This window comes from Condylura cristata, unplaced genomic scaffold (assembly GCF_000260355.1).
Source record: "Condylura cristata isolate star-nosed mole 26May11 unplaced genomic scaffold, ConCri1.0 scaffold00016, whole genome shotgun sequence".
NCBI classification, from domain to species: domain Eukaryota; kingdom Metazoa; phylum Chordata; class Mammalia; order Eulipotyphla; family Talpidae; genus Condylura; species Condylura cristata.
This window is the reverse complement of record NW_004567117.1, coordinates 2,976,987-3,000,338: the sequence shown is the minus strand read 5'-3', so window position 1 is coordinate 3,000,338 and position 23,352 is coordinate 2,976,987. Positions and strand designations below refer to the sequence as shown.

The window sequence follows — 23,352 nt, the reverse complement described above, 5'->3', positions numbered from 1 at the left end:
TCTACAGATGAGGCCACGTGTCTACTCTACTTGGTACAAAGAGGAGTTTTTCTCTTCTATGTCTCAGCAGCACCTCTGTCTGAAGAGACCTTCTAGTTTCTTCCAGATTTTGAGATCGCTTCACTCAAAAAATTGAAAGCATTAGACTACTTCCCCTCCATGCCAAATCTTTGCTTAGCGCAGTCACTGGTATGAAGAAGAACCATACAAATCCAATATATGCACATAAAGAAGGGGACATCCCATGAGGTATCTTAATTTCTCTTACCTAGCATAGTAGTCATTGGGTGGAACTGCTTCTTGAAAGAATTGGAACTGGTATAAATAAAGTCCAATCAAGTGTCCCGCAGTGAAAATCGCGAGCAGAACACAGAGACAGCTGAAGATCAATGGATCAAATGTCCGGCACCAGGACCACCAAGTGCACAGACCCAAAAATACAAAGAAATATACTAATGAGGTCAATGATGGTAACATCATACCTATGGGAAAAGAAAATGGGATCATGAATAACTGCATTGAAGACAAGGTCTTCTATCACCCAGGGTATGAAACTACTGGGAAGTGTCCAAATTTCCTTCATATGATTTAGGTATTCATCAGTTCTAAGCAGTACTAATCACACTTTACTTATAAAATCAAAATAAATGTTATTTTATTCTGAGTAAAATTATGCATAAAGTGATAGTTGTAAGTATGAGGAAATACCAGATGATAAAGGTTGAAAAACTGGACTATTTGTTTGTTTTTTGAGAAATCCTGTTCACTTTTGACATTTGTTCCTATTAGAAAGAGTTTGTTTCATCTTGTGAAATCTCTCCAAGCAATATGGAATGGACTTCACTGTAGCTCTGGGGCTGTGCTGAACACAGGAATGGAAGGAAGGAAAACATCAAGATAACGTTATTATGGAATAAGCAATTTGTAGCCAAAATTTAAAGGAAGTGAGTGTCTGTGCTGGAAGATTGTAATCTAACTAGGAAGAAAATAGTATATCCTGGAGAGTTAAATTAAGATTACTAGTGACACAATGTAAACACAGCTCTCCGAAGGTACATGGACAGGTCTGGATGGGGTCTCTTACTGGAGCAGAGCAACATGCAAAGACTTTGAGGGAGAATAATTATTTTTCTTATTTACATATAGAAAATGACAATACTTAGATATGGGAAAAGACTGATTTCACAGAAGTTAACAGAAATCATCTGAAATCATAAAAATTTGAACTGAACAGGGAAAAAAATGTATTGCTCTCTGTGGTTTGTACTTGTATTTATATGCATATAGAAAGAGAGAGAATTGTTTCCTTCTTTATTTCCTCTTTAATCTTTTCTGCTATTGTTGACCAGAGAGCCACTTGTACCGTACCCTGCATCAGAAGCGCTCACCTGACGAACCCAGTAAAATGGTCACAACAACTTTCCCAGCGGTGGTTATCATGTTGCCAATAAACTCTTTAAGCTTGGAAGCCACAGAGGCAAACCTGCGAAACATTTTTAATTTTGCGCTTTCTTCCGGCTCCTCATCACCACCATCTCCTTCTTCTAATTCCTCTTCATAGATCAGTGCCTCTTCTGCATCTAGCTTTTCTCCTTCAACCTAAAGAAAGGTAAAGAAAACACAACAGTCCATCACTCTACTCCTCTGTCCAGGAGATTACATGCCTGTTGTCTGTGGCTCAATTTCACAAATCAGGAGAAAAATGCAGACCAGCACATCAATGTCCCCAGACCTGAGTCTCCACATAAGCCCAAGGAAAGGAATCTTTCTTTCCTGAAGAAATAAACAGGAAGTGTTACTAATGATAGAGCACCTAACAGAACATCATCTTTCCCACGTGTACTTTTTTTTTTTTTATGGGCAGAAAAAGTAACTGCCTGAAACAACCATTAACAATCATATCATTCATCAATCTGGATTTCGTTCCTCAAATTTATAGTTTGAAGCCAACGTTGTAGGAGGCTTGATGAAAGAATACGGCTTTAACCAAAGGGTGAGCCAAATCAGTGCTTTCTGTCTGAAGTCTTTGCTCACTATTTTAGTATTTCCTGACGATGGAGGGGGAGCTTTCTTGGGTTGCTGGGCTAAATATATAAGCATTTCCTATCTTTTCTTTCATAGAAAGCATACTGGTTCAATCCGGGTACCTGAGGACTCTCATTGAACATTTAGGACAGAAACATACACAGTACCTGCACCTATTTCCATATTTTATTTTAAACTGAGTATGCTAAGGTGTTTTCATTTGCTTTGCTTTTAAACAATACATGGGAGGGCTCTCCCTGGTGGCACAATGGGTTAAAGCACAGCATTATGAAGCTCTCCGCAGCCACCATGCCATGAGTTCGATCCCCGGCCAGTGAAGTGACCCACATGGCGAGGCAGACCTCTCCTGACCCGCCTGCTGCTCCCCTCAGCAGTATACTTTGTTAATCTGCCTATTCTGTTCCCCACTCTCTTTGGTGAATCCTCTCACCCACCACACTTCTGGCCTATACTCCAGTTATATAAACATAAATAAATAAATCTTTAAAAAAAGAATGTATGGGAAATATTTTTGCTAAATATAGCCATTCTCAAGGAGGGCTAGGTTTTTTTTTTTTTTTTTAGGAATTATGGGTAAACCATCCCTTTAAGACAAAAAGAGTCTATTTTAGATTCATGAAACTGCTTTCTCCTGTCCTTAGGTCCACAGGCTTCACAATTTCAGGCTGATTCAGGAGCCCACAGCTGAAAAACTCAGGTGTTGGTGAGTCGGTGATATTATCTGGAGAGCAAAAAGAGATAGTCTACCTGCAGGTGTGGCCACACATGGGACCAGTCTGTCTCTGCCTCCTTATGTTAAGGGGAAGGATGTCCTAAAAGAACTCTGCAGAGTCTTGTGGGCTCTATCCCCTCACTCTGGGCTACCCTGTAACACTTACACACCTCTTTGCCTAGAGCCCGTGAAGAATAATCATGTGGAGAGGCAGGAATCCGCAGGATCCCTGGGGGTAGAGTGGGGGGTGGTGAATCCTCTCTCAGCTATGAAGCCCAGCTCCCACTTCAGCTCTTTCTGCCAGCTAATGCATCTCAGACCACATTATGCGGGCATCAACCTCCCTCCCCCCATCATTGCCATCCATATTACAAAAGGCCTGATGTTCAGGCATCTGCTGGTTGCTGTCCCCTCACAACAGATGAGGGACACAGTGAAACTCCTTCTCAGGAAGGAAGTTTGGCTAAAATGTTCAGTCACTGCACTTGAAAATGGAGACGGCGAGAGAACACAGCCATAGCCACCTGGGTCACAGTCCAAACACACTTGTAACTTTCATAATAAATGACTTATTATTCAATTATAGAATTGCTACGGATGTAGATTAAATCAAATAGAAATCTCTGGTCAGGAACCTTTCCGAGGTCAGATAAATGCATTTCTCTGACCTCTTTTCGGTGAGATGGAGGCTCCTGTGAATTTTTATAAACATACCACTGTACTTGAGGTTTTTCAGCATTTTTGTGCCAGAATCCCTGGGGCCCTCAGTTGGAAATACTTTATGAAGCTGCCAAGCTTAGAGAGAGCGGCAGATGAGACAGGTTCTGCTCTGGGAGCCCCTGCTGTCCAGGCTTTGCCAGAGGGGCCGTTCAACACGTCATCCCGCTCAGTGCCTGCCGGGATTGACTTTCTCCCCCTGCGCAGTCTAGCCCTCTGGAGAATCACAGCCGCGACACCCTGCAGCAGTGTCCACTCACCCTCGAGTGTGCTGGGGTCATGAGCTGTCCCTACACTGGCCTTGAAACTAAAAAGGAGTAGCTGTAAATGAAGTTTTAGTTCTTTTGACTCCTGAGCTCTGTATACATTAAAGTGAATCGTTGACAAGTCAAGCAGCAAAAAATATTTAAACACTGTTATTGCTCACATCAAAATCTAAAACTTACTGGAAGAAATACTTGGTTCCTTAGTTTCTTCCTTTAAAGGTTATTGACACTGGCACTTGTGTTTACCGAGGATGCCATGCGTGGCCTGGAGACCACACCCCATGCCAGGCCTGCATCTGAACCTGCCTTTGAGCAGAAATGCCCAGTGGCCCCTACATCTCCCCACACTCAGGGCTCTGCCCCCACCAGCCAGGGCATTTTGCAGTCGCTTCCACTCAGTTTTTGATAGGGAAGTCCCAATAAATTACTTTTCATAAATCTCTCTAACTTCCATCTCTCTTTACTCTCAAACATTAAAATATTAAACTGGGCCCTCCCTGGTGGTGCAGCGGGTTAAAGCACAGCACTAAGAAGCTAAAGCCACTTCCGCATGAGTTCACTCCATGCCCTGGAGGTGACCCACATGGCGCAGCAGACCTCTCCTGACTCTCCCGCTGCTTCCCTCAGCAGTGCACTTCATCAGTCGGACTGTTCTGCTCCCCACTGTGTCTCTGGTGAAGCCCTTGCACCTCTGGCCTGTACCCCAGTTCTGTATGCATAAATAAAAAAATAAATAAATGTTTTTTTTTTTTTAAAGATTAAACTTAGGTTGGAAGAAATCCAAAGGATCACTTGGCAAGCTTCAGCTGACACATTTCCTGGCTCTACCTCAAACTTCAAAAATCAAAAATCAGAGACTCTGGGAGTGCCCCCAGAGAGCTGTGTGATGCAAGAGCCACTCGAGTAAAAGTGAAGAACCGTGTAAAACCCAAGCACTGGCCACAGTTGACTCACCACTTCCACCAATATCAGCTAGCTCTGCCCTCAGCTGACTAGGCAAGAGTCAAAATGCTGCGTTTGAATCATATCTTAGGCAGCCTCTCTTGATCTGAAAATATATTGAATCAATTTGTCTGTGAACCCTCCTGCTGGAACCTCCTGCCGGCGACAATGAAACTTTAGTAGTAAGACCAAAGCTTTTCATGCAGGGGAGTCCATTTTACTCTTTTTCATAGTTAAACCATGTTATTAAAAATATTTCGCTGGGAGTTTATCAAAGTCACTAATCATTAGTCAAAAGATGTGGAAGGCAAAGAGTTGTTTATTCATTGTTTATTATTAAAAGTTAACAATTTATCCTAGCAGAATGGCCTCATCTCAACAGAAGAGCCCAAGAAAAAGACAGTCAAGTGTCTGTTTGTCATGAGCGATGGCTCATGGGGGAAGAGGAGCACCATCCACAGTGTTACCCATGAAACCACAAGCAGCCGTGGTGATGTTTGTGTGCAGGGTGGCGCCGTGCAGATACAGCCAAAGCTGCATTCTGTTGCTACACTTGCTTCAGGAAGACTATTTTCCAAACTACCCTATAGAAAGGATAGAGCCATTGAAATAGTTCCCTTTTTCATATGGATAAGTGAGAACGTACATGTGTGTGCTTTAACTAGAATGTTCAGAGAGAAGGAAAAGCAACTTTAGTGAATGTCAGTGATTTTCGCGAGTGCACCAACTGCTAGAGCCTTTAATTATTTGTTTTATTAAATAAGATTTATTTATTTATTTCATAGAAGAACTGGGGTATATATAGGCCAGAGATATGAGGGGTGAGAGGATTCACTAGAGACAGAGTGGGGAGCAGAATAGGTGAATTGACTGAAACACACTGCTGTGGGAGCACAGGGTGAGGCAGGAGAATATGCTGCGCCATATGCAGGTTAGCTCCCTGGCTGGGGATGGAACTCAGGCATGGAAGTGAGAGCTCGAAGACTTAACACCGAGGACGCTGGGGAGGCTTTTAAATCAATCTTAGTACCACCACACATGGCTACTGTTTCTCTGCATCCCAAAGAGACTGACTTAATAGTTCTGGGGTAGCCCTACATCAGAACTTTTAAGAAATGACAGAGTTAGAGGTTGCCATAGTTTTGGAAAATCATCTGAATATCAACTGAAAAGGGAAATGAATGAGTCAAATTGGATTGACATTTTTAAAAGGATTTTTTTCATTAAGATTTATTTTTTTTAAAGTCGTTTTATGGAATTAATTCATCTGAAGTACAACACATACACACAGAACATACATACATGGTTGTAATACAAAGCCCACACATGTAACCAGCACACATATATCCAGTGCATACATATACACATGCACACACATATGGACACAAGCTTATCTCTGATAAGAGAGATTATTACTCACCATGACCCATTTTTTCATGCAGGAACCAATTAAATTTAGCTCTTCTAAAGGACACACCCTGATGTTCCCTCTACACATGAAGAATTCAGGGAGTGATAACAATAGCAGCATCTTGAGGGCACAGAAACCCTTCTTGTTCAAAAGTTCCCTAAAAGATTCAGGACCCATATAATTCTAACAGTGCATTAAGATGAAAACAATGTTCTCCCCTTGACTATTAAAATAGCAGGAGGCTGGCTGTGCCTGGCCTGCTCTGGAATTCATTGTGCTCCTGCCTTGCCCATCCTTCTCCCTCCTGACAGCACTTCCTGAAAGCCCAGTTCTGCCTCCAGCACTGTGCTGGGACACAAATGCAAATCTTCCTGACATTCCAAAGAATCTGCAGTGACTCAGGGGAAATCAACCTGGCATTATAGTCATTTACCAAATGAGAGTACAGATGCTGTGCACACTCAAAGGAAGAAGGGATTGCACCTGCCTACGGGGATCAGGAATGCCAGGCTCCAGGTATTCCCACAGAAATTGTGATTTTTTTTTTTTAAACAGGACAGAGATCTTGGCAAGCAAAGAAAGAAAACAAACAAAACATACTTGTTAAATATTCATTTGGGGGGCATAGTAAGCCCTCAGTGAAGAGGTATTGAGTCCATCAGTGTGCCCCAGGCAAGCACACATTCTCCTCTCAGTCTAAGCAAGGAGAGGGGGCATGTGTGTTTCCCCCAGCCCTGCTACATCCTCTGAGAGTCTGGGGAAGGCGCAACTCTTTGCAGACAATCCTGACACAATGCTGTGGATATAAGAAGGCACGATGATGGAATAATCTGGAAGGGAAGAATGGCCTCTGTGAGGAGGGGATCCGATGATGGAGGAGGACAAGACATGGCACACGGGAGAGGCTCAGAGAAGGGCGGTGCACGTAGGAGCCTGGGAGGCTGGTAAAGGGAGGAAGTGGCCACGTCTTACAGCGCCATGATCATCAGCTTAGGACCTGGACTTTATTCTTGTTTAATAGGAATTAAAAGAAGCATTTTATCTAGAAAAGTAGCATGATTTGAAGGCGGAGATGGAGAAAAGTGAAACAGACTTAGAAGGTTGATTCCACACAACTTGTTGATGATCAGAAAAATTAGAAGGTTGATTCCACACAACTTGTTGATGATTGGAAATAAGGGGCCAAGTAATCAAACATTATAATGTGGCTCCAAGGTGCAGGAACGGGGTGGACAGTGCTTCAAATTTCATTGAAGAGTAGGTAGGAAATTTGGGCTGAGGTGGAATGGGATCTGTGCCTTCTGTCCCCAGAGACATGATGAATACTTTGGGAGAAACCCAGGCATTAACTGACATTAAACTGGTGACATTCCATTCAGGGGCTTGACAATTTAAAGCAGAAAAGGGGGCATGACCCCACTCCAATTCCAGTGCATGAAGTAGACCCACCGGAAGTGAACAAGTCTCAGGGTTGCAGCCTCTGGTTCCCCCCACTCAGAAGTTTCCTGCTTACTCCACCCCACCTGAGGGAACTGCATCCCAGACTTCAATCCCCTAACCAAATTTCCCTCATGACTGCCAAGTTATTTGTAATTCAAATGCATGAAACTGCCTACCAGATCTTCCAAGAACAGGACAGAATATTCTAAAATAGTTTAATCTCTTAAAAATAAAGTTCTAAGAATCTAAATTTCTGGTGATAACAATCTAGACATATTATTCAAGGTAAAAAGTGACTCCCCAGCTTTGGTTCCTTTAAAAGAGCAGAACACAGGTGCATCCTGCTAAATGTTAACAAACAGGTGAAACAGAAGTGAAAAAGTATCTAAATTGTAATATTTCCGTTGTGATAGTTTAAAGGGTCTGAGCTGACATCCCTAATGCTAATTCTTGAAGTTACTTTTACTGTTGGGAACACACTGAAGTCCATGTGAAGTCCAATCTAGGCAACGTTTACTCATTTAATGTAACTGTCAACAATGATGTCCTGCTTTCCCATGGCCCCCACACCTCTGATCACCCATCACATGGTGGAGAGCATGCTGCTCCTCCAGGAAAGGGGGGAGTGCCAGGTGCCCTGCCCCACCCAAGGGAGGGTGCAGGGAGGAGAGAAAGACTAGAAGAGACTGAGGAAAGAGGAAAGCAGGATGGAGAACCAGAAGGAGGTCTGGAGGATGCGCATGTGCAGAAGCGGCTCTTGCTCCTTGGTCCTGGACTGAAACAGATGTTGGGGAGAGACCCAACGGGAGGTTAACAAGGGCAGCTTTGATCTTGATTTTTGTCTCTTCCTAGACTGATCTGGCTGCTTCTGCCCCTTTCCTGTGGGTCCCCACAAGGACGTACTCTAGATTTGTGGTGGGCTTTTTGGGCTGAGTGGCCCTGCTTTGGGCCAGCCCTGTTTAGCTGCACATTTACCCATGAAGGGATGGGTGACTTCAGGTGTTTGATTTAGAAACTTTTCCTTCTCTTTGTTGCACACTAATTGTATAGAAGTTCTTCTACATTAGAGTATGTTTTGCGATATTGCAGAATCTCTAGAGAGGGCCAGTTTGGGGGTTCTGGGGTTGCCCTCTCCCTGCTTGGCAACACTGCCACATATGTGTTCATGTTGGAGGAGAGGAGAAGCAGGTGTCCAGGCTCTCACCTGTTTTTCAGTGAGGAGGCTGGATCACCCTGAGGGTCTGGGGAGGGAAAAGTTAGTCATTTTTTTTTTTAATTATTTCTTTTCTTTCATTTTCTTTTTTTTTTTAAGATTTATTTATTTATACATACAGAACTAGGGTATAAGCCAGAGGAGCAGGAGCAGTGAGAGGCTTCACCAGAGACAGTGTGCGGACCAGAACAGGCAGACTGACAAAGTACACTGCTGAGGGGAGCAGTGGGCCGGTCAGGAGAGGTCTGCCACACTATGTGGATCACCTCCAGGGAGGGGGATCGAACTGGCATTGAAGCAGCTGCTTGGCTTTCAGTGCTGCGTCCTAACCCATTGAGTGACCAGGGAGAGCCCGTTAGTTATGTTCTAAACTTTAATAGTTTCTATGATCCATATCTCATTTTGAAGATTTCCTAAAGATACTTTCCTACAGTTAAAAAACATTCCCTTTTATTTAAACTAATACATCTGGAAGCACTGGAATTTAAGAAAAAGTGAGCTGAAGTTTGAGGGACATTACAGTGTTGCTTAAGGTGACCTGGACAAGCAGCAAAAGACTCAAGTGCAGGGTAACTGGGTACCTGTTCCTCTTTTACCACTCTGAATGGTTCGTGTCTGCTTGCTTAAAAGACTATGATCTAGAAAATCTAAAGCAGGTGACTGGACTAAATCTCAAGTGAGATGTGTAATGAAAAGGTGGCTAAGTGGTTCATTTCTTCCAGTCTACATTTCTTGTTATTCATAAAAGAATAACTCAAGTCTCAAAGCAAAAACTTGAAAATGTCCAGATGGACATTTTATGTGCCAGAATGCAGATGCCATAGTAGCCTAATGGGCATTAGATTTTAGAAAATACAGTTTTTTTTTTTTTTAGATTCACCATGTACTTCCAAATAACATTACCAGCATCTAAACATCTCATCCATGAAATTTTAGCAGATGGGGAGATGCCTTATGCTGAAATATTCTTTATCTTTCATACTTGATTTGTTCAACTATTAAGATGTCTCTTTAGCCAAGTCCTGATTAAAATTTCTTTCTAAAATATTTACTTTGACATGAATATGAGTTAGTGGTTTTTTAAACATATGCTTCAAAAATAAGATTTCAAAGCTCATGAAATAGTTAGAAGCATAAGGAAATGATATCAGAACAAGATGCTTTCAGTTTGTAATATTTCATAATAATTTATTGCATGTGTAATGCTTTTCTATGCAAATTTCATATCAACTCATTTTTTTCACATTAAATATAGGAGTATTTCTTCCAGTGATGATTTGTTGATCAGCTTCTAAGTTAAACTGAACAAATAAACAAATTCCTAGATGTGTCAGCTGAGGAACAACTGGAGGAAGCTGTTTTCCTGAAAACACAGACAAGACAGTCTTCTCCCAGAGCTAGACTCTGGTTCCCCTAAGGATCTTTAGGGGAATATCTAGATTTGTGATACCCTTTAAAACAGTCAATTTGAGGCTCATCATCAAGTCATTGAAGCTTACAGAGAACTCCTCTCTAGGGATTAGTTGCTACTTTAAGACAATGCTGGGTTTGAAAAGGAATTTCTCCCAGGCACCAGGGGATTAGTCTTGCCATTTCTTCATTGAGATAAATGAAAGAAGAAACAATGCCAGCAAACACTATTCTTTCAAAAGATCCTCAAAAACCAAACATTCTAGAGTGCAAAAGCCAAGATTTATAAGCAGCAGGAAGTATGTTGGGACCTTCAAAAATAAAATAAATTCCCTTGCTTATTTTGGCCTTGTACTTCTATCTTTTCAGACTCAAGCCAAATTATTCACATGTAAGGAATATTTCATTGAGGATTCATCTCAGAAGATTCACACACCAGTTTGCTCCTCCTGGGTCGCCAGGTGGATTAGAATGTGCTAATAGAATAAAAATTGCCACCTAAATTAGGCTTAAACAGAGTCTGAGGAAGCAATCTACTTTATAATAACAACAATTTTAAAGCTCCAAATACCTAATGTTTGAAGTATCTAGCCATCTAGTCTTTAAATAATGTGATCAATAATATAGAGGGTACCGGTATTTAAACAAATTCTAAATGGAGATACTCAAGTTTATTTTTGAGTACTGAGGAAGTCAAGCAAAAAAATCCATAATTTTAGAATGAATCCATGTAATGGCTTTGTGCTCTCTTCTCTACCACTGTGATGGAGGAAGGAATGCAGAAGAGGCATCACAAGACTAAGCCACACAAAGGGATCACACAGCCATAAAATCAAGATCCTTGGACACCAAAGCCAGGATGCCTGGTGCCCAGGTGAAGACAAGGACATGGATATGGAGATGAAGCTCACTAGGGAATCTCCGACCTCTCAGATTCTATTCAAAGTCAACAAACCCAGGCTCACAAGGACTGAACCCCTCCCAAAGAGAAGCTGCCTATATCAAGGAAGTCTCTCCACCAGCACGGGGCAGCCGCTCCTCTGCCCACCTGTGCCTATGCAGGTGCTTCTTTGCACCCGCTCTCTCCCTCTGCAGGGCAGCAGCCTCCTGCCTGCCAGTGACCTGTACCATGCGGGGACTTCTCTGCACTGACCCCCCTCAGGGGAGGCCTCTCTCCTAAGACAGCCCACCTGCAACTATGCAGGTCTCTTTCCCTGCAAACCTGTCCCTTTCAGGGCAGCTCTTCCTGCCCACTTGCACCTATCCAGGTATCTTTCCCTCTCCTGTCTCTTTCTAATAAACCTCCTCTTCAAATATAACTGAGTCTCTGTCTCATGAAGAATCTCGCCATGTGCCACTGAAAGGGGAGCTCTGGTGAAACCTTTCCCAGAGTGAACCCAAGGACGCCGAACTCAAAAGATGACATCAACTGTGTGATTTCAACCGTAATCTAACATCTATTGCCTTCTGTCAATCTAAAGACTCTGCTAGTCCTTTGTCAAAACATTTGTGCTTGATTATGGTTCTTCTTATGGGAACTGTAGTGCATTGTAATTCACTCATGGTTGTCTGCAACTGACAACCAACCTAATTGAGTGGCTTGGCCTCAAATGTACCATCCAATTGACTTTGTATCACTCTAAGATGAGGCTTTTAGGTTTCAAATATCTCTCCTTCAAACAGAGAAGAGCAAACAGGCCCCCAAAAGCAATGTAATAAGAACACAAAGGAGCAGCCACTGTACTAGGTGCTCTGATTTGACATTTCAGTTAGTGTTACAACTCTGTGTGATGGTATTATTATTACCAGCCCCATTTTGCAGATGGAAAAAGAGAAGACAATTTTCTCAACATCACACAACCACAAGTAAGTAGCTTTCCGACTTTGACTTTAAAGTCCATTTGATTTTCAAAAAAATATCCTTCATTCTCCATCAGTCATATGAGGATAAGTGGAAAACAATCTTGCCTTTATAAACAACAATAACAAAAAAAATTAATTTGAACAATTTTTGGTACTGATTATTTAAACCAGATGATCCTCAAAACTGCAAATATTGTAAAACAAAATTCAAATGCAAAAATAGATACTCAAATTTTAAATTTCTTCTCTTATAATTGTAAAGATGATAAGAAGGACAAGAACTTTCATAGGTTTGTCTATTTTTAGGGAATGAACAAATATTTGTAGATTTGAATGCAAATTATGGTTACTTGCTACCTTATAATTATTTTTATAACAACTACCACTTTAATGCTTTACCTTAATATAGTAGAATATTGATTGCAGAGTAATTGTAAAACTTTTACTCAATGTGATTCAGGTTTTTTTTTCTCTGAATTATATTTTCTCTTTTCTATTTGTTTTTAATAAGTATACAAGATATTTTGTTATTTATTTATGAAGCACATAAATCCTCTATCATAATTCAGTTTTCCTCTTTGGTGCCTTACTAGTTACTGTTATTATCATAACATATACCTTAAATATTAATAATTTAAATTAAATTCAGTCTTTTAGATTTAATTTCTTGCAAAAGCTAATGTATGAGATTTTGTAGTGATGGCTTTTGTAAAATCTCTCAATTAAGTCTTTTGAGACATTTTTTTCTTTGTAAGTTTCATTTTTTCAATTTCAAAATCAGTAACTATTTAAATTGATGCCACCTAAATCAGATGAAAGAGGTCCACTATAACACAACAAAGTCAGTCAGGGGACAGTGTGACAAGTTATGACATGCTCAAAATAGCAAGGAGTAAAAATTGAGATCTCCTGATGGGACAGGTACTCCTGAATCTTTCCAATAAAAAAGGTAGTTAAAGATTAACAAAAATTTTATACATTCTCTCACTTTTTACAGTACTTACAATATTGAAAATTACTTTTTTCTCTGGAGCGTTTTAAAATAACACAATCAACTTTGCCAAGTTAACACAATTCCACTCTGAAGAGCAAGATCCATATGCCAGAGAGCTTCCTCCAGAGCCAATTAATTTTTTCCTCCTAAAACTACCAGGTGCTAAGACTTACACTTTCAGGGATCATTTCTATAGCGCTTTATTAAACTGCCAGGTGTTACTTCTTTGCAGTAAGTAAAGCACTGAGACTATAATAGCATGAATTTGAAAGGTTAACTATTGGAGAGAATAACATTAGATGCTGATTTGGTATAGTGAAAAGAAGACCCTAGTCTTCATGGTCTCAGAGAGGGTGGTTCCTGAACTTGTCTCCTCATGGCCACCGACGAGAAACCTGGCCATCAGGACAGGGGGTTGTGCAAAGTGAGGTAACCTTAAGCCAGGCACCACAAAACAGAAGTGTTACACATCCTTAGCTGTTACTACTATGCTCCACGACCTAGCAAGGGCCAAGGTTCTGAGAAATAAAAAAAGAAAGATGCAAGAAGTCAGATTTACCAATTCTTCATTTTCAAACTCTGGGTTATATTGTGCTGCTTCTTCTGTCACTGGTTTCTGAACAATGTTCCTACAGACGAGCCAGATGGTGAGACTGGCAATGAACATGCCGATATCAGGTACAAACACCCGGATTCCATTGCCAGCGTCCGCTCCCTTTAAGCTATGGAAGGGAGAAAAAGGGGGAGAAATTTAGTTGATTTTATATTTCTGTGGTTACACGGTGTACAGTATGTTTGAGTCTTCTTAATGATTTAAAATAAGGAATCTTAAGTTTCTGCCTGACAGCTTTTCGTTGACCTCAGAGTCTTAGGTAATTCAGTAATTCAGGACTGTTTCAGGGTTTTGCTCGTTTCTGAAATATCATAAAAAGCCCTACACTATTTCTTAACTCTTAAAATATGCTAATATTATTAACTCAACTACATGTCCTGTTCAAATACAGGTGTTTGCAATTTAACTGAAGTAGTTAAAAACTCAACGCATATCAGCAGCTCAGAGACATTTTACTTAAGATGTAAATCAAAGCTGGGAGAGAAAATGGTGAAGCAAACTCTGAATTCAAGACCTTGTCTTTTTTTTTGCATATTTAGTAGATTGCTTTTTCCATACTGTTCCAAGAATGGTAAATCTATTTTGTTTTCTTCTTAAAATCTGGAGCAGTCAGTATTATTGAACTTAGAACTTAGTCCAAGTGCAAGTATGATATTCACTGGCCATGGTTCCCTGTGGGATTTCTCCTGGATGTATGTTTGCCATTAAATGGAAGAGATACTATTATTTGCCTTCTTTATCTTCTTTGAGTCAAGTAAATGTGACTCAATGTTTATCAAAGATGAAGACAGGAAGCAAATGATAGAAATATGGATTATGTAGATATATGCATTTTTTATTTTCATATATATATTTTACATCATTCTTCATTTTGTACATTTTTTTTTTTTATCTCGGCTGTAAGCCCTGTGGACTTCCCACCACCAGTTTACCCATGTGCCATCACCATAGTCCTGGGCACTCTTCCTGCCCCAGTTTTGATCCTGTTCCCGCTCCACCTCAGAATGTCTCTGTTTATAGTTGTTTGTTGTTTTTCATTTATACTTTATTACAATTTTTTTCCTGGTCCCTTACACATCTGCTCTCACCATTATGTGATTAAATACATACTTTCACTTACATTGTATAGAGAAAATAATGGTAAAACATGAACTTTATCAAGATATAGCCATTGTTAACATTTTGGTAAATTAAACATTTACTGAGCAATTGCTTTGTGTGAAGATTCTGGTACATACTATTTATCCAACCAACCACCAAATAGTTATTCATCCTTCTTTTACACATGAAATGTTCTAGGCTGCAAAAGGCAAACTAACTTCCCTAAAGTCACACATACAGTCAGAAAGAACAGATTTATACTCCAGTTCTATTTAAATTCAATTTTTTTCATTTAACCATTGTGTGCCTGTAGCTATGTGCCTTCCCTTCAAAAATTCCTTCTGCTATAGACATGCATCTTTAGCATTAACAAAGCTAAGCTCAAACTTTATCTATTTTTTGGACACAAATTTGTTTATTTAACATGTCACTAATATTTTCAAAATTATTGTTTTAAAATATCACCATACTCAGAGTCAATAGAACTTATTGAACTAATGTAACAATGATCTATATTTAGAATATTTCCATTTATTTGCTATTTCACTACACATAAAAGTTAAATCTTAGTTAAGTCATACTCAGAGTCAATAGAATTTATTGAACTAATGTAACAATGTTCTATATTTAGAATATTTCCATTTATTTGCTATTTCACTACACATAAAAGTTAAATCTTAGTTAAGTCTTCTATAGTTCTAGCAAAAATCCCTTAGACTAGTACTGGTTTAATTTATTTTTCAGAAATGGAAGAGGACATGCCCTCCGTAAACTTCATTTTACACCTGGCTCTAAACCTTACCAAACAGAAACATGAAATCAATGAGAGATCCTCTTACCTTCATAAATAACACAAACATGATCAAACATGGTTGTGTCAGAGGTTTTAAAAAAACAAACAAAAAATATTTCATTTAGAATAAAAGCATTCAACTAAGACAATGTCATCCCCAAATAAAACCTCATGACTGATTTTACCAAAGGAAGAATGTAACAGACCCTTTATCTACCTTAAAAGTATTCTTAATGTGACCAAACAGAGCAAACAAGAATTAATATTAGAATGAAAAAGGAAGGGGAGCAAGGACAGAAAAAAAAAAAAAAAAAAAACCTCTTGGGGGATGCTTCCTGTGTGGACTGAGTTCAGAAGAGTCAACTGTTTCGACTCATGTGTATTTTGGTAATAGATTGCTTACTACGGCTTTCCTCAGAGAAAACAAACTGATGGTGATATTTTATGAAAAGTACCAACCAAGTGAGTTGTAGGAGAATTTTTTTTTTTTTTTTTTTAAAAAGGGAAACCAGAGCTCCAGCTGTGGCCTCAGTGGCTTCTTGCACCACAAGAGACTCAGGAAGCCAGAGCTGAGCTGTGGGCTTCTATGCTTGTGGACTGCAAACAGTCACCTCAGTCTTGGTTTTGTGCTTCTGGGCCTCCAAAGAAAAATGTTATTTATTTATACACACACATATTTATGTGTGTGTGCATATATACAAAAACACATACATACATATATACACATATACATTAGTTTATATATGAGTCTGTGGAAGAAATCACTCTACCAATGTGAGAAAATTCAGCTGCTGGATCCAGGATTGGGCTGTGATCCAATGTAGAATGGAATCATTCAGTCACAGAGGTGCTAATCTGTAACTACTACTCTCAGCTTGCTGTGTTAACAAAGCCATGCATTCATAGCACTGCCAATCCAGGAACAATGAGACTTTTGAGGACTATAATGCAGAGCATGTACAATGAACAGGTCATATTCTAATTGATATGTCATTTGGGGATAGTTTTATCAGCACTATTTCCCTCTTTGTTTAGATTAGTGTTTATTAATGTACATTTATCAGAATGCCAGTTCTCAGAAATGCTGTGAGTTAAAACAAAGTAAAACAAAAGAAAAAATAGTTTTTGGTCAAGAAATGTTTGAAAATCATAATGCATATTAGTATGTAAATAAAGAAGTTCTGGAGTATAACACTTTACTTGAATATAAATCATTTTCTAAATCTGTTTCACCACAAACCATTCCTCAAAATTCTTAACTAACACCAATTACACTCCATCAAGATAATATTCTTAGAACAGATTTTGGGAAATGCTGGGTTATCATTTGCTCATTGGTCTTGAATGAATGGGTAATCTGAAAAGTATGCTAACACATAGCTAATTTAGTTTTTAATTTAATTGGTTTCCAATGATTTTAGTAGTCAAGGACTTCTCATTCCCTCAATAAGTCGCCTACCTATCCACTCAATTGCTCAGTATGTCAATAAATTATGGAGATGGAAGAGAAAAAGAAAGTGTCTCTCTTCTATTGCCTCATCTTACAGATAACAGAGACCACCAAGGGAAAAGGTTGAAGACTGATTCAGCTGTACAACTGGTGGTAGAACACTATCGGTTGGGAGCTGTCTTCTGAGAGCAGCCAACTCTCACTGCATCTTGTCCCACCTTGGCCACCCAAATTTACTGAAAGAAGCTTCCTGGCTTACAGTGTGAAAATGCCCTACCAGGAGTCACCAGTGATCTCCTAAGTGCTAGACCCAAATGACTAATTCTAATTCTCATCATACTCCTCTATATTGAATTTGTCAAGTTGATCAACCCTTTCTGCTCTCAAATGTGTCTGTAGCTTTCCTCTCTTTTCTGGTTCTCTGTCTACTTATGAATAATAATTATGTTGGTAGGAAATCCACTAGAATTACTGAGCTGCATTGTTCTCACCAGATTATTCTTCTCTGTCTCCTTGAATGTCATGAGTTTGCAGTATCCTGTATTTCATTCATTTTCTTCTAACTCACATGATAAACCTGGATTACATCCCTAATTAGCATTATGTGATGATTTTCAAATCGACATCATCTGTGAAAAAGTGTCTCCTGACACATTAGTAGTTTTAATTTTCCTACTAGCTATCTCCTGTTCAGTACTTTATCAATTTGTAAAAGATGCTACTTTTATTCCAAAGTCTGCTCTTCTTCCTATACTACAAACTTGAAAAATGATACTGTCATCAATCTAGCAACCAACACAGAATCTGATCCTGTCCTCTCATTGAAATACTGGAACTTCTGTCTTTATAATATTTCTATCACCTAGTTTTCTCTTTATCGCCACAGTTCAGTTCTGGGTTCTGAATTTTCATAGCTTCCTTATCTGTCTTGGGCTGTTTTCTACCAAACAGATCTTTGCGTTACTACCAGTTTAATTTTTGGAAGCCTAAGTTTGAGCCTGTTAACTGCACTGCTGATTGGAAGAGCCCATCCTATTATCTTTTGAATGACTTCCTTGCACCTCCAGTGAGAAGCCTTTCCATCATCTTTCTCCAATAACATTGAGCGCTCTGTCCTTTAGACAGCTGTCACAACTTGCACACACTCAATTATAAAGTGCTTAGCATTTTGTCACTCACTTGTTTAAAAATCTTCCTGCCTGAACCTTCTGTTTATTTTCTCTCTGTATTGAGGGAAATATGTATTGTATATGCAAATTTCACATATTTATATACATATAAACACATTATATACTTAAATATATATATATATATACTCAGTATACATGTGTGTGTATGTGTGTGTATGTCCACACACAAACATACAATAAAGGTTGATGGAAATAACTATTTTCAAATATCTACTCTATTTACTGTGATAGTAATTTGTGGCAAATGTTATTGAAGAATTGAGCTATATTTGACAAAGAATCTAGTAACTTAATTCAGGGAAGAAAAAGCACATATATAAACAGGACTACATGTTACTGTTGTCTGAGGAGTGGCAGGGAGATCAGAAAGAGTTCACCAATAAGTCTCAGTTACTTGGAGATTTAATTGGAATTATAAACAAATATGTATGTACAGTTTTATTGAATATGTACATTGGAGGAAATACTTTGAGAACAAGATATATGAAATGTATCTAAATAGCTTAAATGAATTGATTCAGCAGAATTCATTATTCATTATTCAAGAATATTAAGCATCTACGATGTGCCAGGCACTGACCCTCGGCATCAAGTTCGTTTCATGAAGTAATGAGGTATAAGCAGGAAGATGGGTTATGGCCAGACCCCAAGGAGCTTGGATGTTGGTCAAAAAAAATTCCATTACGGCTGGACTTGGAGTAAAGGAGGAGCATAATCAACGAAAGAGATGATAGGAGTGATTCAGTTGTGAAGTGGGAACAGTGTTTCCAAGTTAAGTATGAGGTGTGGTTAGGACATTGAGGTACAGAGGTGGTAATTCAAGTTCAAAGCCACATGGTGTTTGTGACTGGGAGAGAAGTTATGGTTGAGGGGCAAATTTGAGAGTTTTCACATACTTTGGCTAAACTCGACAGAGCACGGTAGATTTTACGGGGATTGTGCATAACATGCAGTTAGTTTATGTGTAAGATTCTCTAATTACAGGATATATTCAGGGTTCTTATCAATAACTTAAATTTTATTTTAAGTAAATTCTACATTAGGAGTCAGGTTGTACACAGGAGAATTACTGATTTCATAAAGTAATGAGATCAATGTAAACATTTCCCATGCAATGTTATGCTAGATAGTGCTGCTTTCCTGGCAGAAAACAATTACATTTTTCATATATAAAAGCATATATTAAACTGCTTAAAACATCATGTTCTCTTAAGTAGGCAAACATTTCCTTTCCAATCTTATTACAGGCCTAGTGATCTTATTTATTCAGAGTGATTATACCTCTTGAAAGGGAATTGAGGAAGCTGAAAATTGGGAATAACCTACATTCCTTCAGGATGAGAATTAATAGATTAAATTTAGAAATAGTCATAAAGCACCATAAGCTAATAAATCAGTGCAAATATATGTGTGACTAAATCTAAATCTACAAATATGGGTGTATTTCACAAACAGAATGTTGACACATGCACACAAAATAGATGCAGTAAAAGTGCAGAATATAATTTACTTATGGATTCATGCATAAAAAAAATTACACCAAAATGATAAACACCCATTTTGTAGAAAGGGAGAGGCATACCATCAATCATATTGGTAGCATTAAAGTTCTTAACCTGAATAAACGTTTGTTGGTAGGCAAGTCTATATTTAATATTGCATAGTATTTTTTTTTTTTTATTATGAGCAGCAGTACTCTTTAGAAGTACTTGTATAGAACATATCTGAAAAAAAAAAAAAAAAGAAGTCATTTACCTTTTTACCTTGCCCAGAAAATAATGACCAATTAGTATTGTAATGGCTGGATTAGCTTTGTTGTGACTGACTCACTGGTCCAATTCAATTAGCATCCTCTTATCAATGCCCATAGAAGAGGCAAAACAGGTACATCTATATTCATGGGCAAGCCCATTTACTTTTCTAAATTTTGGTTCCTCACCCACAAAATGGTCCATCCAAGTCTAATATTTAATTTTGACTAGGCAAAGCCCAAATAAGGACACAATAAAATTTAGAGGGGGGGCCCTCCCCTCCCTGGTGATGCAACGGGTTAAAGCACAGCACTAAGAAGCTAAAGCCACTTCAGCATGAGTTCGATCCCTGCCTGCCCCGGAGGTGACCACATGGCGCGGCAGACTTCTCCTGACCCTCCCGCTACTCCCCTCAGCAGTGTACTTCATTGACCTGCCTGTTCTGCTCCCCACTCTGTCTCTGGTGAATCCTCTCACCCTCTGCATTTCTGGCTTGTACCTCAGTTCTGTATGAATAAATAAATAAATCTTTAAAAAAAAATTAGAGGGGATGGGAAAGAAGACAAATGTTGGAGTTTAGGTATTGGTAAAAGAGCATCCAGGTAAGAATAAAACCAATCATTTTTAGAAGTTCAAAAATACCAATTCCATTTATGCAATACTTTCTGCAAGACAAACCCTGTGTTTCAGGGTTGGTTAGAGGACCAACTTCAACTGAATTACAGTAAAGTATTAACATATCAAAGAAACATTATTTAATGAATAAGAACCTTTAAATATTTCTGGCCAGCTCTCTGATGGCCTCTGAAATTCATCCATTTGAGAGCTGGGCAACATTTTCCTTTCTGTTTTTATTTTTCAGCTATCCAACTAGATTTTATTTTATTCTAAACTATTTCAATTTATTTTAAAAAATAAAATTGTATTGATTTAGCATCATTTAACAATATTGTATGTTTCAGTAATATAGCTTCATGTCTCAATAATTATATATTATGCACTTTTTTCTTAAGGAAAAAATTAAGGTCATTAAACATGACTTTGATCAAACACTTAGATTTAATAAATAACTTTAAGAGCAGATAAATAGATTGAATGTATACCAACATATAAAAGACCCTTAGCTGGGGCCCTCCCTGGTGGCACAGCTGGTTAAGAACAGCACTAAGAAGGTAAAGCCACTTTAGCATGAGTTCAGTTTCTCCCCCGCCACCTCCACTCCCCCTGCCCCAGGTGACTCACATGGTATGGCAGACCTCTCCTGACCCACCCGCTTCTCCCCTCAGCAGTGTACTTCATTGATCTGCCTGTTCTACTCCCCACTCTGTCTCTGGTGAATCCTCTCACTGCCCTTGCACCTCTGGCCTGTACCCCAGTTCTGTATGTATAAATAAATAAATCCTTAAAAAAAAAAAAACCCTAGGCAATGCACTGGGCATGCCTCCCCAGTGGACTTTGCTGATCTCTAAGAGCAATAAAGCCGTCTCTCTCACTTCTTTGCCTTATTCTATCTGTGGGAAATTACATCTATCTAATAGTAAAAGCGGAAGATAATACTGATTTCAACTGCTTTCCACATATGATTAAATGAATATCTGACCGCATGGAACAAAACACATTAACACGAATATATTTGATGCAAAGAAATGCAAGTTTAGATTAGAAACTGTAGAAAGATGCATTAATATTTATTGAGAATCACTTAAAATATTCACATTAATGAATCTCACAGTGGTGACCCATTAGATAATCCAAACAATTCTCTCATAGTTGTGAATTTACAAAGTTTTTCCATCATTAGAATAGCAATCCATGCTAGTTCTAATTACCTATATATATGAGTCAGTGTTGGGTTTTCAGGATAACTTTTTAGCTATTGGTTGGGTTTTCAGGATAACTTTTTAGCTATTCTTCCACTAGAATACACAACCTTTATTCTCAGATCTCTGGATTGCTGGCTTTTCATTTCTTAATTTATGAGACATTGGACTAGTTAAGGACCTGGTTTTCATAGAGATAGTCACTAAGGGAAGGAAAGGGAAGGAACAGGAAGGAAGGAGAAGGGAGAGGAGGGGAGTGGAGTGGAGTTTAAGTGTTCAGTCACATTGGCTATTCAAGAGTTTGTTGGAACAGGCTGGTCCCACTGCTCAGTGACAGTATAATATTCATTTGAAATTGAACACAGCAGGAGTATTTACAACATACAAATTGGCAAATGCTACAATCAGGTACTTTCTCCCTAGAGTCTAGCACTCAATATCTAATAGGTAAACATTGCTGCTATTGAAATTAAAGGAAAAAAAAAAGTAGAAAACCCACAACAAACTCATTATTTTTGCCATGTGGCTACCCTGGGAAAGATTCTAAAGAATATCCTGAACCAACAGTGTCAAATCCAAAGTCCTTTACCTGGTGTTTAAGTTTCCCCAGCCTCAGTCTTAACTTGTTCTTTTGAATTTTTATTTTAAGATTTATTTATTTATGCATACAGAACTGGGGTACAGGCAAGAGGTGCAGGGACAGTGAGAGGATTCACCAGAGACAGAGTGGGGAGCAGAACAAGAAGAGTGATGGAGTACACTGCTGAGGAGAGCAGAGAGTGAGACAGAAAAGGTCTGCTACGCCACGTGGGTCTCCTCCTTGGTTGGGGATCTATCTCGTGAACCTGCTGCAGCTAGCTTCCTAGTGCTGTGCTTTAACCCGGTGCACCAAGAGAGGGCCCTCTTTTTAAACATGTATCTCTTCTTCTAGACCACTTGCCATCCTCTGAAAGGAATATATTCATTCCAGCTTCTGGATCCTGGCCAGTGCAAGTTCTCATTATGAATTTTCCCTCTGTTCTACATACGCCAGGCAAACACAACACATGCCTATTTGACCTTGTTGGTAGTTGTCTTTATATAGAAGATCATGGATTTTGTCTTGTGGACTCACCTTTGGTAATTTGTTCAGGCATTTGGAAATGCCTCAGGTGTTTCATTACATTGATTTGTGGCCACATCTAAGCTATCACCTAGAAAAGGCCACAGCAAACCCCTCAGAAATGCTTTCTTATTGTTTGCCAAATATAATGATAAAAACGCAGTGATCCAAGAACTTTCTCCTTCAGTCTCTGCTGCATCCTGGGAACCACATGCACCCAAGCTTTTGCATTTACTCGAAGTTTGCACAGTATTTTCCATTCTCCCTCAATAACACTGAGCTTATAGCCCCATGTCATTTATTCATAACCTGAGAAAAACCCCATCCTAACATCCCAAGAGCAGAGTTGCACTGCGGTGCCCATCTGAAAGAGTCTGACATCACAGGGTGAACAAAGCCCTGTGTTGTCCAGGCACTGTGCTGTCTAGGGGCTGCACTTCAGTGGCTGCACTGCCCAGGGCTGCACTGTCCAAGGGCTGCACTGTCTAGGGGCTGCGTTGTCCAGGGGCTGTGCTGTC

The 23,352-nt window shown here is 39.2% G+C and overlaps 1 protein-coding gene across 9 annotated transcripts in view; it reads right to left on the bottom strand.

Moving 5' to 3' along the window:
- PIEZO2 (piezo-type mechanosensitive ion channel component 2) overlaps positions 1 to 23,352 on the bottom strand; it is a 431,477-nt gene that overhangs the window by 167,489 nt on the left and 240,636 nt on the right. For all 9 annotated transcript variants that reach the window (XM_012725841.1, XM_012725836.1, XM_012725834.1 and 6 more), the window contains exons 5-7: positions 13,574 to 13,736; positions 1,389 to 1,599; positions 269 to 482 (exon numbers count right to left, since the gene is read on the bottom strand). In XM_012725841.1, the coding sequence (XP_012581295.1) occupies positions 269 to 482; positions 1,389 to 1,599; positions 13,574 to 13,736 (588 nt within the window). The remainder of the gene's footprint in view (positions 1 to 268; positions 483 to 1,388; positions 1,600 to 13,573; positions 13,737 to 23,352) is intronic.